The sequence below is a fragment of the Moschus berezovskii genome, chromosome 27 (genome assembly GCF_049115385.1).
Source record: "Moschus berezovskii isolate FMDL1 chromosome 27, NW_MosBer_1.0, whole genome shotgun sequence".
Lineage (NCBI taxonomy): Eukaryota > Metazoa > Chordata > Mammalia > Artiodactyla > Moschidae > Moschus > Moschus berezovskii.
Genome location: NC_142486.1, coordinates 38,364,516 through 38,382,369, shown reverse-complemented (window position 1 = coordinate 38,382,369; position 17,854 = coordinate 38,364,516). Strand labels below are relative to the sequence as shown.

At 54.0% G+C, this 17,854-nt stretch overlaps 1 protein-coding gene across 2 annotated transcripts in view; it reads right to left on the bottom strand.

Annotated features, from left to right (window-relative positions):
• The window catches only part of PPL (periplakin), a 48,366-nt gene that overhangs the window by 11,211 nt on the left and 19,301 nt on the right, over positions 1-17,854 (bottom strand). For both annotated transcript variants that reach the window (XM_055409420.2, XM_055409422.2), the window contains exons 2-12: positions 13,066-13,165; positions 7,287-7,441; positions 6,505-6,625; positions 5,841-5,954; positions 5,703-5,744; positions 4,338-4,499; positions 4,133-4,240; positions 2,923-3,018; positions 1,541-1,663; positions 1,297-1,443; positions 530-681 (exon numbers count right to left, since the gene is read on the bottom strand). In XM_055409420.2, coding sequence (XP_055265395.2) covers positions 530-681; positions 1,297-1,443; positions 1,541-1,663; positions 2,923-3,018; positions 4,133-4,240; positions 4,338-4,499; positions 5,703-5,744; positions 5,841-5,954; positions 6,505-6,625; positions 7,287-7,441; positions 13,066-13,165 — 1,320 coding nt within the window. The remainder of the gene's footprint in view (positions 1-529; positions 682-1,296; positions 1,444-1,540; positions 1,664-2,922; positions 3,019-4,132; positions 4,241-4,337; positions 4,500-5,702; positions 5,745-5,840; positions 5,955-6,504; positions 6,626-7,286; positions 7,442-13,065; positions 13,166-17,854) is intronic.

Genomic DNA, 17,854 nt, shown 5'->3' with positions numbered 1-17,854 from the left:
GCACCAGGTATGGAACAAGACCCTGAAAGTATACCAGCTCTCCAGGAACCTCTGCCCAGCGGGATGGACACACAGACACAGAGCACGCTCATGAGATGGGAGAAGGTGCTTGGGAGCCAAGAGGCAGCAGCCTTTTGTTTTGGAGCCAGAGTGGAGGATGAGGGGAGGGGGCAATCAGGGACGGCTTCACAGAAGAGGTGGCCCCTGGGCTGGGGTCTTCAAGCCAAGAGGTCTGAATCAACAAAGTGATGGGCTGACGTGCAGGGGGAGGGAGTTACGTGTGCCAAGGCCCAGAGGCATCTGCAGAGAGGCCCCTCCCTGCAACGTGCCCAGAGCCAGACGCTCACACACAAGTCAGCCAAGCCAGTGGGATCCGCCACTGTCCCACTGGAGCCTCCAAAGAGGGTGCATGTGTGGGTGTCAGTGGCACCCTAAGGCTCAGCTGTGGTGCCCAGGGCTGTGAATGAGGCCTGGGAGCCCGGGGGGTATGGCCACATGCCATACCAGCTCCTCCTCCTTTACCCCATACCTGTCGGCCAGAGCCAGGGCCTCGGGGTCAGTGGGCGGGATCATGAAGCAGACGGCCGGGGCAGTCAGCTCGTTCCCTGCGCTGTCCGTGAGGTCCCAGCTCTCCCCGTTGTTCCTCTGCAGGGTGTAGCTGTAGCCCCGAGAGATCAGGCCCTGGTAGGGTACAGGCCGGTCAGGACACACGGAGAGGCCTGTGCCAGCTGGTGGCCGGGAGCCTAGTCACTGCCTAACTCTGGGACCTGGGGAGTCTCAGCCTGTCTCTCAGACCCTCCTCAAGAGCTTTCATCATAAAGATGAGAGGCTCTGCCAGCCTAACACCCATCTGGACTTCCCTCTGGGGACCCCCTCCATGCAGTCCCAGCCCAGGTTGTCTCCTCCCTTCATCCCCTGACTGCTCAGGGTGAACGTGTGACTCAGGTCTGGCCAATGAGAGAATGGCACTCGCAGCCACAGTGATTGGTTCTGGCAGCACACGTGACTCAAGAGTGGGCCAATGAGAACCTTCCCTGAGACGTCTGATGAAATGACTAGCGCTGCTAAGCTGGTGGGACAGAAGGCCAGGGCAGCAGGTGGGACCATGCGGCGGCGGGGTGGGGGGGTGCCACTGGCAGAGAGTGACCCCAATGATGGAGATGAACACAGGCTCCTGAAAACGTCTGAGGTCCCGCCTCTAGCCCTGTCACCCCTTAGGCCTTTCAGTGACCTGAGAAGAGACCGATCTGGGCCCAGTCTGCCTGAGATACCTGGAACACCTGGGCAGGGGCTCACCTGGTCACCCTCGAAGTCACAGAGTGCCTCCACAGGGATGGGCTTGAGGGGTGTCTCCCGGCGGTACTTGAGGGGCACCACCTGCTGCCCTCGCTTTTGCAGCCCCCGCACCACGTGCTCATACTTGTCCAGAGCCTTCTCCTGGTCCTGGGTGTGGAGGGGAGTGCCCGGGTGAGGCCACACAGCCCTCCCCAGGCAACAGGCAGGGAGCCAGGGAAGGGCCTACTCGGTGGGCGTCACTCACGTCCAGCTCCCTCAGCAGCAGCTCAATCTGGTATCGGTCCTTGAAGTCTGGGCTGTATTTCTGGTTCAGGTCCGAGTCCACCTTGCGAAGCAGCTCCTGGGCATCCTTCATGTCTTTGTGGAACTAGGGGAGACCAGAGGGCCCCATCACGGATGGGAGTCCACCAGGATGCCTAGGGCTCATCCTGGCTGTGGCTTGAAGCCCATTCCCAGTGGGGCTGGCCTCCCACTCACCCTGACTCCACAGGCTTGGGGATGCCCCCAACCCTCTGCAGCCCACCTTCCTGGGGGGCTTCAGAGGGAGAAACCGGGTCCCTTCTCACTAGTCCCTGCAACGCCACCTCTATGAAACACTGTTTTCATGTCCATACATCAGTAACCTTAGGCGTCTCCTGTATTCCACTCCTGTCTTTGTGCTGGGAACACCCAGACTTATTCTAAGTCTCAGTACACGGAAGACAAGCCTCCCCACTTGGTTCTGGGAAACTCTCTTGCCCGTTTTTCCTCCTCTCAGCTCCGAAGTTGTTCACTGACAGCTGCCCCCGGCCTGCAGCTGTGAACATGATTTTGGGATCCCTGGGAAGTCCATAGCCCAACAGGACTGAGACGCTGAAACACCGAGTTAGTTATGTTGGTGTCATCTGAGTTCAGATGTCCCCAGACTGCCTGCTCGTGAGAATCACGTGCAGCTGTCTTACTAAACACACATTCCAGTGGGAACAGTGCAGTATCCATCAACATTGTGAATGGATACACACAACCGGTCTACGCATGTAATGGCATCGATGGAATATTATTCAGCCGTGAAAGGGAATGAAGTTCCGGTTCATGATGAACCTTGAAAACATTATGTTCAGTGAAAGAGCCAAACACAAAAGGCCACAGATCATGTGAGTCCACTTCTATGAAATATCTAAAACAGGCAAATCCAAAGAGACAGGAAGTAGAGGGGTGGTTATCAGGGGTTGGAATGGGGGAGGTGACTGTTTATTAGGTACAGAAGTTCTACTTGGAGTGGTGCACACATTTTGGAAAGAGTGGCAATGGTTGCACAACACTGAATATAATCACTGCTTTGGGTTGGACACTTAAAAATGCCTAAAATGGCGAATTTCATATATATACCAAAATGAAAACCCCCACACACCTATTCCTGCACCTGTGCTACCTTGGTGAGTTAAGACTCTCCAGTTGCAGCCCCCAGGGATGGCAGACAAGGGCCCAGCAGTCTCAGGGCACATGCATGCCCACCATGAGAACCACAGACATCAGGAGGCGTGGAAAGGCAGCTGGGAAGGGCTCCTGGAGGAAGCGGTGCTGAGCCCACAAGGGAGCCAAGTGGGCACTGGGTGCTCCCCCAGGGGGGCCCGGGCTGGCAGGCACCTGGTGGTAGTCTTCCATGTACTTCAGGTGGCTCTCCTCGCAGATGAGCAGGTTCAGGTACTCCTTCCAATCTGCGTGGACGGCCTCCATGTGGGCCTGCCGGGAGAAAGGGGGCACGTGGCTGCTGGCCAGGCATCTGGGACAGGGCTTCCCAGGCAGCGCTAGCGATAAAGAACCTGCTTGCCATTGTAGCAGATGTAAGAGGTGTGGGTTTGATCCCTGGGTCGGGAAGATCCCCTTGAGGAGAGCAAGGGAATCCGTTCCAGTATTCTTGCCTGGAGAATCCCACAGACAGAGGAGCCTGGCAGGCTACAGTCCATAGGGCAGCAAAGAGTCGGACATGACCGAAGCGACTTAGCACACACACACAGGCAGGTATCTGGGACACCAGGGGAGGGATGGCAGGATTCCAGACCAGAAAAGGATAGAGGAGAGGGCCATCTGGCCTCTGCATGGGTGTGACTCCCAGCCAGTTCCTGCCCAGGAGTGGGAGGAGCAGAGAGGAGAATGTATTGAGGAATTAAGCAGGGCTGCCATGTTCAGGCGCACAGGTTGTGCACTGCCCAAGGGACAAGTAGGGGCTATGTCTGTCCAGACAAAGTGGTGCTTAAAAAAAAAATACCTTACATGATACTCCCAAAATTCATGTCCACCAGAACTCAAAATGTGGCTTTATTTGGAATTGGATTTTTTCAGATATAATCAGTTAAGAATATCAAGATGAAATCCTGGATTCAGGGTGTCCTTATAAGGAGGGGACACACAGGTGAGAAGGCCATGTGAAGATGCAGAGGTGGGTGCAGGAGGTGATGCTGCAGGAAAGCCAAGGATTGCCAGCAGTCACCAGACTCAAGGAAAGAGACAAGGAAGGCTTCTCCCCTAGAGCCCTCAGAGGAAACAAGCCTGCCAACACCTTGCTTCTGAATTTCTGGCCTCCAGAACTATGAGAGAATAACTTTCCATTGTTTAAAGCCTCCAAGTTGGTGGTCATTTGTTACAACAACAATAGGAAACTAATTCAGAAGTCTAGGGACCGAGGCCCAGGGCATCGAGAGAGGAGGCAGGGCCAGACACAGGAAAGGGGGACGGCAAAGTGGAGAGACAGACACTGGACACAGGGCCCTGGGGCCTGCCTGAGTGCAGGGAGCCCAGAGCAGATGTCACCCGGAGGCCAGCCTGAAGCAAGTGTCCCTCCCTGGGGCTCACGCACCTCAATGGAGTTCCTCCCAGGGTGCTCGGCGGCGAGCAGCTGGTCACCCTCGCTGTGCAGCTTGTTAATTCTCTCCTCTTTGGCCTCCAGGTTCCGGTGGATGAAATTCTGCAGCGAGGGCAGTGGAGGGGCTCAGCGCCCAGCCGGGCAGCCCCGAGCTCCTTCCGGGGCCCCCCGCCCCCCACCCCCAGAGCCTAGCACCCACCTCGTACTGGCGCCGGCGGCTGGGGTAGTTGAGGTTGCGGTCACTCCAGTCATACTGTATGCGGCCCTGGGCCTGCTGGTCCAGCCAGTACAGCTCGTTGGTGCAGCGCTGCATGTAGTCCTGCAGCGAGCTCAGGTGTCGCTGCCGTGCCTGCGATGCCGCCTGCAGGCAGGCAAGGACAGGGCTGCAGCCTTGCCAGCAAGGGACTCCCTCCATGCCTCCTGCCCTGCTGGACTCCCTTGGATAAGTCATCTGACCTTCCCAAACCCCTTCATTCATTCAGCAAACGTTTATTATGCATCTACTAAGTGCTGGGCTAATGCAGGAGACAAGAGACTCAGGTTCTATCCCTGGGTCGGGAAGATCCCCTGGAGGAGGGCATGGCAACACACTCCAGGGTTCTTGCCCGGATAATCCCATGGACAGAGGAACCTGACGGGCTACAGTCCATAGGGTCACAAAGAGACACAACTGAAGCAACTTGGCATGTATGCAAGTGCTGGGCATGGCTCCAGGCCCTGCAATATAGCAGTGAGCGAAACAGCCAAAACCCTCACAGAACAGACAGGCTTGTGGACCCTCAGCTTACTCATCTGCAAAGTGGGAATAACAGCACAGATCTCATAGGACACCAAGCCTGGCACACAGTTGGTGCTCCATAAACGTCAGCAGCTACACTTCCACTTTTGTCTTTAACATGTCATGGTGCAAACTACCACACAGCAGTGGAGAGAGTGTGTCTGCATTCCACTCTGCAAATGAGAACAATAGTGAACATGTACAGGGGAGCCCACCATGTCCCAGGACTGCGCAAAGGACTTCTCCAACATCAACTCATGCAATCCTGAAAGCATCCTGTAAGCCAAAGAGTGGAAGTGACTCCATTTTACAGATGAGGAGACTGAGGTTCCCAGAGACACAGCAGCTCATGCTCGAGGTCTCCCGACCTAAAGGGTAGAGGCAGCCCAGCTCCAGAGCCTCCTACTATGGGCTACACTGTTACCGTCCCTACATTCTCATGTCTGAGGTGTCTGTAACATCCACAACAAGAAAGCATTTATGCATCACTTGTGCAGTTATAACAAAGAAGGTTTTGAAAAGGGAAACAGAGAACTTTTGCTTATTAAGCACCGGTGCTCCACAAAGAATTAAGAAGCAAACAGTAGGATACACTGTATCCACAGGGTCTCTTGGGGTTTTCTATGAGCAAAAGGCAATCAGGGAAGCCTCTCGGGTAGGGGCTTAGGGTACTGCTTCTTCCCACTTCATCCCCCTCCATCCTGCTTGAAGTGTTAACTGCACACACTTCTTTGCCCACAGCCCGGCTTCCCATCCCCTCCCATCCCAGTCCCGGGGGCGTCTCACCAGCAGTTTCTGGTACTTGGCCTGGAGTTCACTGTTCTGCTCCTGAGGATGAGGCCGAGGACACAGGTTAGGGTTGGGGGTGCAGGCAGGAGCCCCTCCTCCCCAGCATCCCTTCCACCCCTCCCCCCATGCACACACCTTGGCCAGGTGGGGCCCTATGGCCTTGACCTCATTGTGGAAGATGTTGTGTTGCTCCACCTGGTGGTCCACCAGCGGCAGGTCCGTCCCGAAGCTCTGGCTGCTCAGCTTATCCTGGCCAGGGAGGCAGGGGGACGACGCACATGGGCATGGGCCAGGAGCCCAGGACTCGAGGCCACCCGGTACCTGTGCCGGGGAACCTTAGCTCTCCCCCTCACAGCGCCAGCCAAGGAGGCAGTTAAGTAGCTCCGGAGGGATGAGGGAAGAGGTTGTCACCCCTGATCTCATTTAATCTCATGGCAACCTCAGAGGCCCTTGTGGTTACTGTTTCCATTTCACAGATGGGGAAACAGAGGCTCGGCCGGGGGAGTCACCTGCTCGGGATCACACCAGTGGTCGGGCTTCTCCGGGGTGGAGATGGGCTGGCGAGGGCTCAGGAAGACCAGCAGCTGGCCAGAAACCTGGCTGCCACCCCCAGCCGACCAGGACCCCAACGATCCTGGGAGGGTCCCAACCTGCACCACGTCTGCTGTGTGACCCTGGGCTAGGCACTGCAGCTCTCTGAGCCTTGCTCATCTCATCAACATAGACATCAGGGAATGACCAGGAACAGCAGGACTCCTGGCCCTTACACGGCCCCACCCCAGCCGAAGCCCGGCCGTACCAGCTTCTCCTCCACCAGCGCCTCCCAGTTGACCTGTGGGTCCACCTCTTTCACCACCAGGTTGTAGATCTGCTTGTGTTTCCCACGGAGGTTGGTCACACGCTCCTTCAGCTGACGGATGCTGAGCGGGGAGGGGGAGAGACCACCCTGGTTAGCGGGGCTGTTGGGCAGGGGTAGTGCTTCTGCCCCGAGGGGGGCTCCCATCCCAGCCCCCGGTCTCGGCTTTCTGCTCAGTAGCCTGGAAGGTCAGGGTCACGGTGGCCTTGGGTCCAGGCAGTCGCTCCCTGCCCTGCTCCTGCCCACTTTCTTTTATCCTGTCTTCCCCCACCAATGTTTCCCCAGGGCCTACTATGCACCTGGAACCACAGAGGTTTCCAGAACAAACAGGCCAGTCTGCTGCTCTCTGGAGCTCACCATCCACCTGGCAGGGCCCAGGGCTGGGCTGTGACAGGGACAGTGCTCTGTCCATCTCTGAGCTGAGGCAAGAGCAGGGAGCTCAGAAAGCCAGCTGGGCATCATGCAGGGGACAGTGCGCTCACAGCTTGGAGGTTGGGGGCTGTGGTCACACTGTGACCAGGACAGGGGACCTGGGTACTCCCAGCCTCAATTTCCCCAGCTGTGAAATGGGTTGTTGGAAGGATCACATGAAGCGTTCAGCTAGGGCTGGCCCCCCTGTCAGCCCTCCACAAACCCCGACTCAGGTCCCTGCATACCAAGCAGCTACAGCCCCCCTGCCCTGACCCCAAGCAGCTCTCTCAGGACCGGAAGCAGAGGGGACCTACTCCTCGGCGATCATGTCCCCCTGGGGGTGCTTCATGTGCTTGGCGATGGCCGCGTCCGCTTCCAGCACGTAGAGCAGCTTCTCCGAGTCCGACACCTTCTGCAGGGCCACGTCCCGGTACTCGGGCTGCCGGCCCTCCTGCAGCCGGGCCAGGTCCTGCGAGAGGCATGAGAAAGGGGTGGGGAAGACAGAGGGCAGGGACTCAGGGGTCACAGCCAAGATCGGGGGACTCCTCTGGTCCTGCCGAGGCTCTGCTCTGAGGTAGCAGGCTTGGGACACGGCTGTGCACAGAGAGACATGGCCCATCCAACCCAGGGAGGAGGGCAGTGTGTGTGTGTGCTCGGTTGTTTCTGACTCTCTGCAGCTCTGTGCACTGTAGCCCGCCAGGCTCCTCTGTCCATGCGATTTTCCAGGCCAGAATACTGGAGTGGGTTGCCATTTCCTCCTCCAAAGGATCTTCCCGACCCAGGCATAGAACCCCCGGCTCTTGTATCTGTTGCATTGGCAGGCAGATTCTTTACCACTGTGCCACCAAGGGAGGAGGGAGACCCCCGGAAAGGCTTGTCAACAAATAAACCTCAGGAACCCCCTAGCAGTCCAGTGGTTGCTGCTACTGCTGCTGCTGCTAAGTAACTTCAGTCGTGTCCGACTCTGTGCGACCCCATAGACGGCAGCCCACCAGGCTCCGCTGTCCCTGGGATTCTCCAGGCAAGAACACTGGAGTGGCTTGCCATTGCCTTCTCCGAGTCCAGTGGTTAGGACTCCACACTTAAACTGCAGGGGGAGATGGGTTCACTCCCTGGTCAGGGAACAAAGATGACAAAGTTCATACAGGTCGGTGTTTACCAAGGAAACACAGAAGAGTTGGAATGTGGGGGACCTGCTTGAACTCAGGCTCTGGGATTCAGTGAGGCCCCTCTGAGGCAGTGACTTGGGCTAAGAATGAGGAAGAAGGGGAATAGTGTTGGAGGCAGAGGGAGTGGCCTGTGCAAAGGCCCTGTGGCAGGAAATGATGGCTGGAAGGATGGTAAGGGGAAGAAGTTGGGAGTGGGACAGGGCATGGTGCCACCCATCCTTAAAGGCGACTCCTCCAGGGGCTCCTGAGGGGAGAAGGTCCAAGTTAGGGGCACAGTCAGGTGTTGTGCCAAGGCCCAGGCAAGAGCTGAGGGTGGCCTGTGCTGGGGTGTTGCCAGTGAAATGGCAAGAAAGAACAGTGTGGGTGGACATCTGGGAGGTACAACTGCCCCGTCGCTGATGGGTCCAGTTGCTGCTGTTCAGCCGCTAAGTCATGTCTGACTCTTTGCAATCCCATGGACTGTAGCATGCCAGGCTTCCCTGTCCTTGACCATCTCCTGGAGTCTGCTCATGTTCATCGAGTCAGTGATGTTATCTAACCATCTCATCCTCAGCCACCCCCTTCTCCTTTTGCCCTTAATCTTTCCCAGCATCAGGGTCTTTTCCAAAGAATTGGCTCTTTTCATCAGATGGCCAAAGGATTGGAGCTTCAGCATCAACCCTTCCACGAATATTCAGGGTTGATGAGTCCAGGGTCTCTGATAATTTAGGGAAGAATGATGAATTGGCAGTGGGAACAGCAGGTTTCAAAACAGCCTGTTAATCCACTTAGTGGACTTTCATGGAGCACTGATGGGCTCTGAGCCAGGCCCTGGGGACCCCAGGCCCCGGGTGGCGGGGACGAGTCAGAGACTGGACTGAGCACAAGCAGGGAAGGAGGTCACACAAGGGACCTCGTAGGCCAGTCCCCTACCCCAGCCAGGAGTCAGTGTCCCCATCTCTGCAATGGCAGTAAGAGAAACCCATGTTTCAGCAGAGGCAGCCAAGGGACCAGAGGATTGTCCCTTGGCTGCCAGAAGATGGGAGTACAGATGGGGACGAGCTCAAAACCAGCAAGTGACAGGAGCCAGGCACCAAAGGCCATGCCCCTTGGGACTGATTTACGGGAAGTGCCCCAAGTCGGTGGATCCATAAAAGAGGCCAGTTAGGAGCAGGATCCGCAGTCAATGGACACAGGGGAGCTTACAAAGGGATTACAGGTTTGGAAACCAAGCTGTGGAAATGGCTGCACCCATTGGTGATGTTACTAAAAGAATCACTGCACTGTGTGCTCGAAGGGGGTGCATTTTATGATCTGTAAAACCCGCCTCAATAAAGCTGTTAAAGAAAAAGCACAAAAGGGAGAAATGGCAAAAGGAAAAAGAAGTGAACGGAGGTGGTGTGGTGCCTGGTACAGTGTAAGATGACTCAGCTCCCTCTTGGAGGAAGAGATGGTGTCCAGCCCACATTCCAAGTCTTTCCTGGGCCAACTCTGGGAGGGTTGGGCAGTGAGGGGCGGGGGCATCTCCCTGAGGGGCTTTGGGGGTGAGGCCCATGTGGCAGAAGGCCAAAGTCGCTGGACCATCGCCCCACTGTGGGTAGGTCTGGCTGGTTAAAAAGTTACAACAAAACATTATGGTTCTTGGCTTGGGTGGAATTTTATCGGCTCCATCATCACCAGTTGATCTGAAGCTCTGCTGGGCAATTATGGTGTCAAAGATTTATTTTGCAAAAGGATGAAGTAAATTAATCATCTCCTAATTTCCACAGGTGGAGGGCCTCCGTGGGAATGCAAGCCGTGTCCAGCCAAAACGAGAGAGAATATCCAGCCAAAAGATGCCATGCGGGCGTTCAAGAGTCCACAGTCAGGCAAGACTGATCAATGAGGACAGGTCAGTGCTGCGGTTACCTCGGGGGTAGGGGGTGACATTGATTGCAAAGGTCCCTTAGGACCTTTCGGGAAACGTCCTTTGACTTGACCTGAGTAAAGGTTCCATGGGTACTGACTGACGCAAAAACTCACAACTCACAAGCGTGAACTCTTAAAATTTGGATACTTACCATAGACAAGATTTTTTAATTAAAAAAAAAAAGTCATAGGGACTGACATATCTTGTAAATTTTGCCCACACTGTCAGACAGATAATCAATAAAGCAAATCCAGGAGATGGTTACTGGTAGGATCTCTGTGATGAGGTTACAGGTGTTCTCTAACCTTTCTGGCTTTTCTGGCTTTTAAAAATTGGGATAGGTACAAAAAGAATCCTGGAGTGGGCTGCCATACCCTTCTCTAGGGGATATTCCCAACCCAGGGTTTCCCATAGGCAGATTCTTTACCGTGTGAGCCACCAGGGAAATTCCCAGGAATACTAGACTGGGTTGGCATTCTCTTCTCCATGGGATCTTCCAGACCCAGGGATTGAACCGGGGTTTCCTGCATTGTGGGCAGATTCTTTACCATCTGAGCCACCAGGGAAGGCATAGCAGCACACAAGGCCACATACTGTGTGATTCTGTTAATATGAAATATCCAGAATATGTATATTCAAAGAGACAAAAGGCAGAGTAGCGGTTGCTGGGTGGATGGGCACAGGAGTTCCCTTCCAGGAGGATGAAAGCACTTTGGGACCAGAAAGACGTGATCATCATAAACGTATGAAATGCCATGAAATTCTACACTTTAAATGCTTCACTTTATCTCATGTGAACCTCACTTCCACTTTAAAAAATTAGGAAAATTAAAGAGAACTTTTGGGTTCTCTTTTAACAAAATTAATTTTAACTTATAAATGAATAAATTTATAAATTGTTTTAAATTATTATTTATAAAACATTAAATAAATAAATAAAATTAATAATGATGTTTTCTTCTAAAAGAAGGAAAAGACAAAAAGATTAGCCCATGCCGTCTTCAAAATCTGGTTTAAATTTGTTCATTTGAATTAAAACAAAGGACAAGTTCAAAATTATTTTCCAAACACATCTTTGCTACTTTGAGTCATGACTCTAAGCAAATACCATGGAACGAGCGCTGGGGTCTGTTCCCTCACACTCTCACAGGCCAGAAAATGTCAGAGAGATACCGTCTGCTGGTGGAATCATATATCATCTTAATTTGCTTCTTTATACTTGTTTATCAGCCCCGAAATGTTTGTAGCGAACACATATTACTTTTATTAGGAGGAAAAAAGGACACACCCCCAAAAAGCTGTTTTCATTTAGGAAAGCACACACGCCACCATGGCAGTCATGAGAGTGGGGACAAAAAAAAAATTGCCGGAGGGACTGGGTACCAGGGCCAGGCCATGGCCAGAGGGAGGGATGCTGGCAAGGCCGGCTGAGGATGGAAAGAAAGATGGAAGGTGGGGAGGGGGGAAGGGAGGTCCTGGGGGAGGGAGACCCTCGCGGGGAGCGGAGCACCCTCTCATCCATCCTGCCCCCTTCCCAGGCTCTCCCATCACCATACTTCTCACCCAAAGAGTGTCATTCCCCCAACCCACCCCTGTCCCTCAGTTCTCAGGGGGACTGGCCCTCAGGGGAGTGGACACCTGGGCGGTCAGTGGAAAGGCAGCCGTGTCTGGGCCTGGGGACAGCTGTGGGGCCAACCAGACTCATGACCTGTCCACCCTCAACGCCCCTGCACTCCTCTGGACCTACCTCTCAGTCATGCCTGGAATGTGGATGAAATATAGACGCCCATTTAAATTCAAATTTCAGGTAAACAATGGATAACTTTTAATATAAGTATATCCCAAGTAATGCGTGGGAGACACTTACACCCACAAAAATTTGCATCCTAAACTTCAAATGGAACTGTATTTTCATTTGCTAAATCTGGCAACACCCCCTCTGGGGGTGGGGGAATGGCTCTGAGGTCAGCTCTGTCACTGACAGTCCATCCTGGCCCTCTCTAACTACAAAGAAGGTATGAATTTAACCACTCTGGGTTAAGTGGGCTTAACCACTCTGGGCTGGTGGGGAGGGGTTCAAAGAGGAGGCAGCCAGCTTAGCAGCTCACAGGTGTGAGCACGCCTGCAGGGCTGCCCACGGAGCAGGATCCCCCGGAGAACCTTTGGGCTCGGGCCGGTTGTTATCCCCATTTTACAGTCCAGGAAACTGAGGCACAGAGGGGGAAATGATTTGGCCCACCTGAGTCTGAGTCGTGGCAGTGGTAGGGAAGTGAGGATGACGATGACGCTAATCACAGGGAGCCCTGCATGACACCCGCCTACGTGCCTTGTGCTCAGTCGCTCAGTCGTGCCCGACTCTGTGAGGCCCCGTGGACTGCAGCCTGCCAGGCCCCTCTGTCCATGGAATCCTCCAAGCAAGAATGCTGGAGTGGGTTGCCATTTCCTCCAGGGCATCTTCTCGACCCAGGGATTGAACCTGGGTCTCTAAGGTCTACCTGCATTGGCAGCAGGGTTCTTTAACCACTAGCGCCACCTGCATAATCTTGTCAAATCTCTCTGGCAGCCCAGGAGACGGGGTGATGGTTCCCCCTTTAGGGTGCACAGGGAGGTAAGGTGACTAGCTCAAGGTCACATAGTAAGTGGCAAAACCAAGGTCCTGCTCAAGGCCTGGCTCCTGAGACTGTGGTTCTGCTCCAGACAGGGTCCACGGCTGCAGGAACTCGGGATCCGGGGTGGAGGAGCTGGTGTTAACAGCACTGAGGAGGCTGCTTGTCAGTGTTTCTCCACCTGGGCACCCTGGCATCCGTGGCTGAATCATTCTGTGCTCTGTGGGCTGCATAGCAGTGTCTCTGGCCTCTGTCACTAGACACCCGACCCCCCACTCCCCAAGGTGCAATGGCTGAAAATGTCTCCAGACATGACCACACGTCCCCCGGGAACAGAATCACACCCAGGTGAGAGCCTCGGGGTCAGCCGAGCCCCGGGTCCCCAGGAGGCTGGCACCTCGGGGGCACCGGGTGGGAGGCGGGCACTCACGCTCTGCATCTTGGCCTCTGTGTCCACGATGTTCCTCTCCACCTGGTCGGCATTCTTCTGCAACTGCTCGATGAGCTCCGACAGCTCCTTGTTAGAGACGCTGCAGGTGGAGAGAGGGGAGGTGAGCCGCGGGGCGGATGGCAGGGGTGGGGTCCCGCCAGCGCCCCGGCCTCCCAGGCCGTCCCCAGCCCCGGGCTCAGAGCGGAAGCTGCCCAGTGAGCCTCGAGTGGAGCTTGGCTGTCCCCCCAGGGCGATGTCACTAAAGGCAGAGAGGGAGGCAGCATCTGTCTGGGAATCTGCTCTGGCCGTCACCCCAAAGCTTCTATCTGCCATGTTGGCAGAGCACACTTACTCTGTTCTCCCACTTTTTTTATTGAGATATAACTCACATGTCATAAAATTCACCCCTTAAAAGTGTGTTAATTCTGGGAATTCTCTGGCGGTCCGGTGGTTAAGACCACACGCTCCCAATGCAGGGGGCCCGGGTTCGATCCCTGGTCAGGGAACAAGATGCCACATGCTGCAACTAAGAGTTCACATCCCGCATGTCGTGACTAAGATCCGGCGCAGCCAAATGAATCAGTAAAAGTAAGTTTAAAAAATAAAGTGCATAATTCAGGGGTTTTAGTGTATTCACAAGGTTGTGTAACCATCATTGCTATGTAATCTCAGAATATTTTCACCACCCCCCAAAAGAAACCCCACCCCCTTTAGCAACTCACTCCTCACCATTCCACCCCACGGCCCCTAGCGACCACAAATCTACTTTCTGTCTCTATGGATTTGCCTACTCTGTACAACATGGGGCCTTCTGTGTCTAACTTCTCTCACTTAACAATATTTTGAGGGTCATCCATGTTGTAGCTGGTGTGTGACAGTGCTTCACTCCTGTTTATGGCTGCGTAATATTCCCCGCCTTGGCAATGTCACATTCTATTTATCTGGTTATCCACTGATGGGGCATTTGGGCTGTTTCCACCTTTTGGCCATGATGGCTCAGACTACTCTGAACACTAGGGCACAAGTTTTTGTGTCAGCAGTCTTATTATTAAATACCTGATGCTTTTCTTTCAATCTACTCATTCTTTATATTTAAATAAATTTCCTAAGAAAGAGGACTTGCTTCCTCGTTGTAAACAGAAAACCAGAAGCCCGTGCTATAAAGAGGTAATAGCCAAAATAAATCCCACAGAAATAAAAGGATGGCATTAAGTTCTAGCTGGACACTTAGCTGCCTGCACACATTGAAACTGAGCCCTGCCCTCTCCTGCTTAAAGGCAGAGCTTGGCATGCACGCCCCTACAGCTAAGCTAGAGCTCTGTTGGCACTGAGCTGAGACCTCCTGAGAGTTCTCAGAGTGTCTGGGAGAGATTTGAAATTGGAAAGGCTTTCTAATTCGGCGTTTCTGTGTCCTCTCTGGCTGTATCTGTCTGCCCCACAAAATCACACTACAGCCCACCCTGGCACACACTGCTGTGGGAGTGGAGGAGACCTTGGTTTTGGACTCAGATGTGCATCGGGGCTGTGTGACTTGGTCAAGCTGCTTCCCTCCCTGTGCCTCTGCTTCCCACTGTCAGATGGACCCTTCCCAGTTGGGTGTTAGGAATGGGAGTGAGGTTATGCAGGCAAACAGCTGGGCGCCCTGTAAGTCTCACAGAGGTTCGTGATTATACTTAAGGAGGCTTACTGATCATTGTCCAGCTCCTTGTTTTCTTTAAACAAAGGAAGAAACAAAGACCAGAAGTGGAAAGCAACTTGGTCACCGTCACACACCCCCCCAGCAGTGTCGAGATTAGCACACAGTCCTCCAATCTCCATCAAAGACCTCATATACTGACTCCAAAGATTGAAGGCAGGAGAAGGGGACCGCAAAGGATGAGAAGGTTGGGTGGCATCACCAACTCAGTGGACATGAGTTTGAGCAAACTCTGGGAGATGGTGAAGGACAGGGAAGTCTGGCGTGCTGCAGTCCACGGGGCTGCAGAGTCAGACACGACTTAGCAACTGAACAACAGCAGGGTCTGAGGCTCAACACTGCAGATACTACTGATGCTGCGGGGGAAGTCGGAGTGGTGGCAGAAACAGGCACACGAATAGAAGCTGCAAAACTGTCCAGCTCAGGCCCAAACCTTGCCTGGGGGCCTGCTCTGTGCCAGGTCTGGAATACACAGGTGCTAGGAGGGGAGAGGGTTAGGGTCTTGGCGAACAAGACCCAGGCCATTCCCTCTGCGAAGAAAACCAAGCAGGCAGCCTTTCCCAAAGTGGGGTCCCAGGAACCCTGGTCCTGTAAATTGCTCCTGGAATGAAAGCTTTGTCACTCAAGGCAGTTAGGAAAACCTGACCCCTCAATAAGCTCATGAGTCAGTAAAGGTTCTGAGAAGTCCTGTGGTGGAGAAAGCTGGTATTCAGTGGAGCATCCAGGAAGTCCCCTGGAGAGGGGACTGTGCGTGGAGGACTGGGTAAGGTGGGGTGAGGCTGCCAGGTCATGGGTCGACTCCCATCGCCCAGCTTGGCTTGGGCAGGCCACATGGCGAATGTGAACACGTCTACCCTCAACCCAACCCCAGCCACTGACCCTCACTGTGGCCTCAGCAGTCAGACGTGGTAAGTCTCAACCCAAATATTTAACCATGACAGCCAGGGCCACCACTGCGATCCTGCAGTGTGGGTTAGATGGGGGTCTCCATCCCTCTCGGGTCCAGCCCAGCCATACCCCAGGGCACAGGGCCAGCTCCCAAACCAGGCCCCTCACTGGTTGGGACAGGTTCGAGGAAAGTGCTTCCTGGACCGCACCCTGGCCAGCCCATTACTCCAGCCGAAGCCCAGCACCAGAAGGGGACACAGGGTGGGGGGGGTGGGGACAGCCAGCTCCATGGACCTGGTGCTCCTGGTGGGGAACAAAGGACAGCTCGGTGGGAGCGTGTAGTCAGACAGGCATGGGTTCCAAGGCCTGCTGGACTATTTACTGCTTGGACCGTCCCAGGCAAGCACCTCAGCCCTGAGGTGCCTCGGTCTCTCCATCTGTGTTCTGGGGATGACCACAGAATCTCTGTGGTAACTTGAAACCTAGTGCACACGCTTCACCAGACATCAGACACATCCACAGACACGGCCCCGATAGCATCTTCACCCCAAGTCCCTGGGGGAGGTGTGTGTGCCCCTTACAAGCAAGGAAACCAGCCATTCTACTCGATAGATACCAAGAGAAATGAAAACACAGGCCCACGTAAAAGCTTGTACACAAATGTTCACAGCAGCAGTATTTACAGTAGTCAGAAAGTGGAAACAAAACAAATGTCCAACTAATGAACAGATGAACGAAATGCAGAATATCCATACAATGGAAAATAGAAAAGAAACGCTAATACAGGCTATGGTATGGAGAAACCTTGAAACCACGAGGCTAAGTCAAAGAAGCCAGACACAAAAGGTCCACTTAGATGAATTATCTAGAGTAGGTAGATTCATAGAAAGAGAAAGATTAATAGTCAGGAGGGGCTGGGATGGGGAGACAGAAGGGGAGTGAGTGCTAAAGGGTGTCAGTTTCTTTTTAAGTGAAGAAATGCTCTCAAATTGATTATGGTGTGCATGCATACTGAGTTGCTTTAGTCTCATCCGATTCTCTGCGACCCCATGGACTGTGGCCCGCCAGGCTCCTCTGTTCATGGAATGCTCCAGGCAAGAATACTGGAATGGGTTGCCATGCCCTCCTTCAGCGGATCTTCCCAAGCCAGGAATCAAACCCGAGTCTCTTACGTCTCCTGCATTGGCAGGTAGGTTCTTTACCACTAATACCACCTGGGAAACCCCTGATTATGGTGGTGGTCATATAATTCTGTGAATATACTCAAAACAACAGAATTGTACACTTCTATTGAGTGAACTGGGCTTCCCGGGTGGCTCAGATGGTAAAGAATCTGCCTGCAATGCGGGAGACCTGGGTTTTATCCCTGCGTTGGGAAGATCCCTTGGAGGAAAGCATGGCAACCCACGCCAGTATTCTTGCCTGGAGAATTCCCATGGATGGAAGAGCCTGGTGGGCCACAGTCCATGGGGTCGCAAAGAGTCGGATACGACTGACCAACTAAGCATAAGCACAGTGAGTGAAGTATATGGTATATGAGTTGTATCTCAATAAAACTGTCATCAAAAGCATTGGCAAGCGCCATGTCTAAGCGGAAGGGATTCGCTTCTTCTTCCCTCACCCTCTCAAATGGTCCCCGCCTTTTATCCTGTTTTGCATGGAGGCTGGGCCAGTTCTGGGTTACATCCAGCTGCCTGGAAGATGCTAGCTGAAACCTCACAGAGGGTTGACCATGTGCCTGGTTGGTGCTAAGCAAATCACACCCAGATGAACTCATTAATCCTACCACCCCCGAGGTAGCACTGCTCTCCCGTTTTACCGACGGGGAAACTGAAGCATGGAGCCATTAGCTGGCTTGGCCACAGTCTCACTGGCTAAAGCAAGGCAGAGCTGGGGTTCCAACCCACGCCTCTGCAGCAGTCTCAGCACTTCTGCCTTTTGGGTTTGGAGTTCCAAATGAGAGGCCCCAAAGGGTCCTGCCTTCCTCCCGCCATCCAGCTGACCATAGGAGCAGACATGTGTTCCCTTGAGAGCCTCAGAGCTGCAGGAGTACGGAAATGTGGGTGAGTCAGGAACCTGCAGGGGCAGGTGTGTGTGTGGGGGGGTGTGGTGGGGGGGGGTGTTGGGTGTGCGTGTGTGGGGTGTGGGTAGGTGTGTGTATGTGCAGATCCCAGACGGCTGAGAACTGGCTGGGCTGGTCCAGCT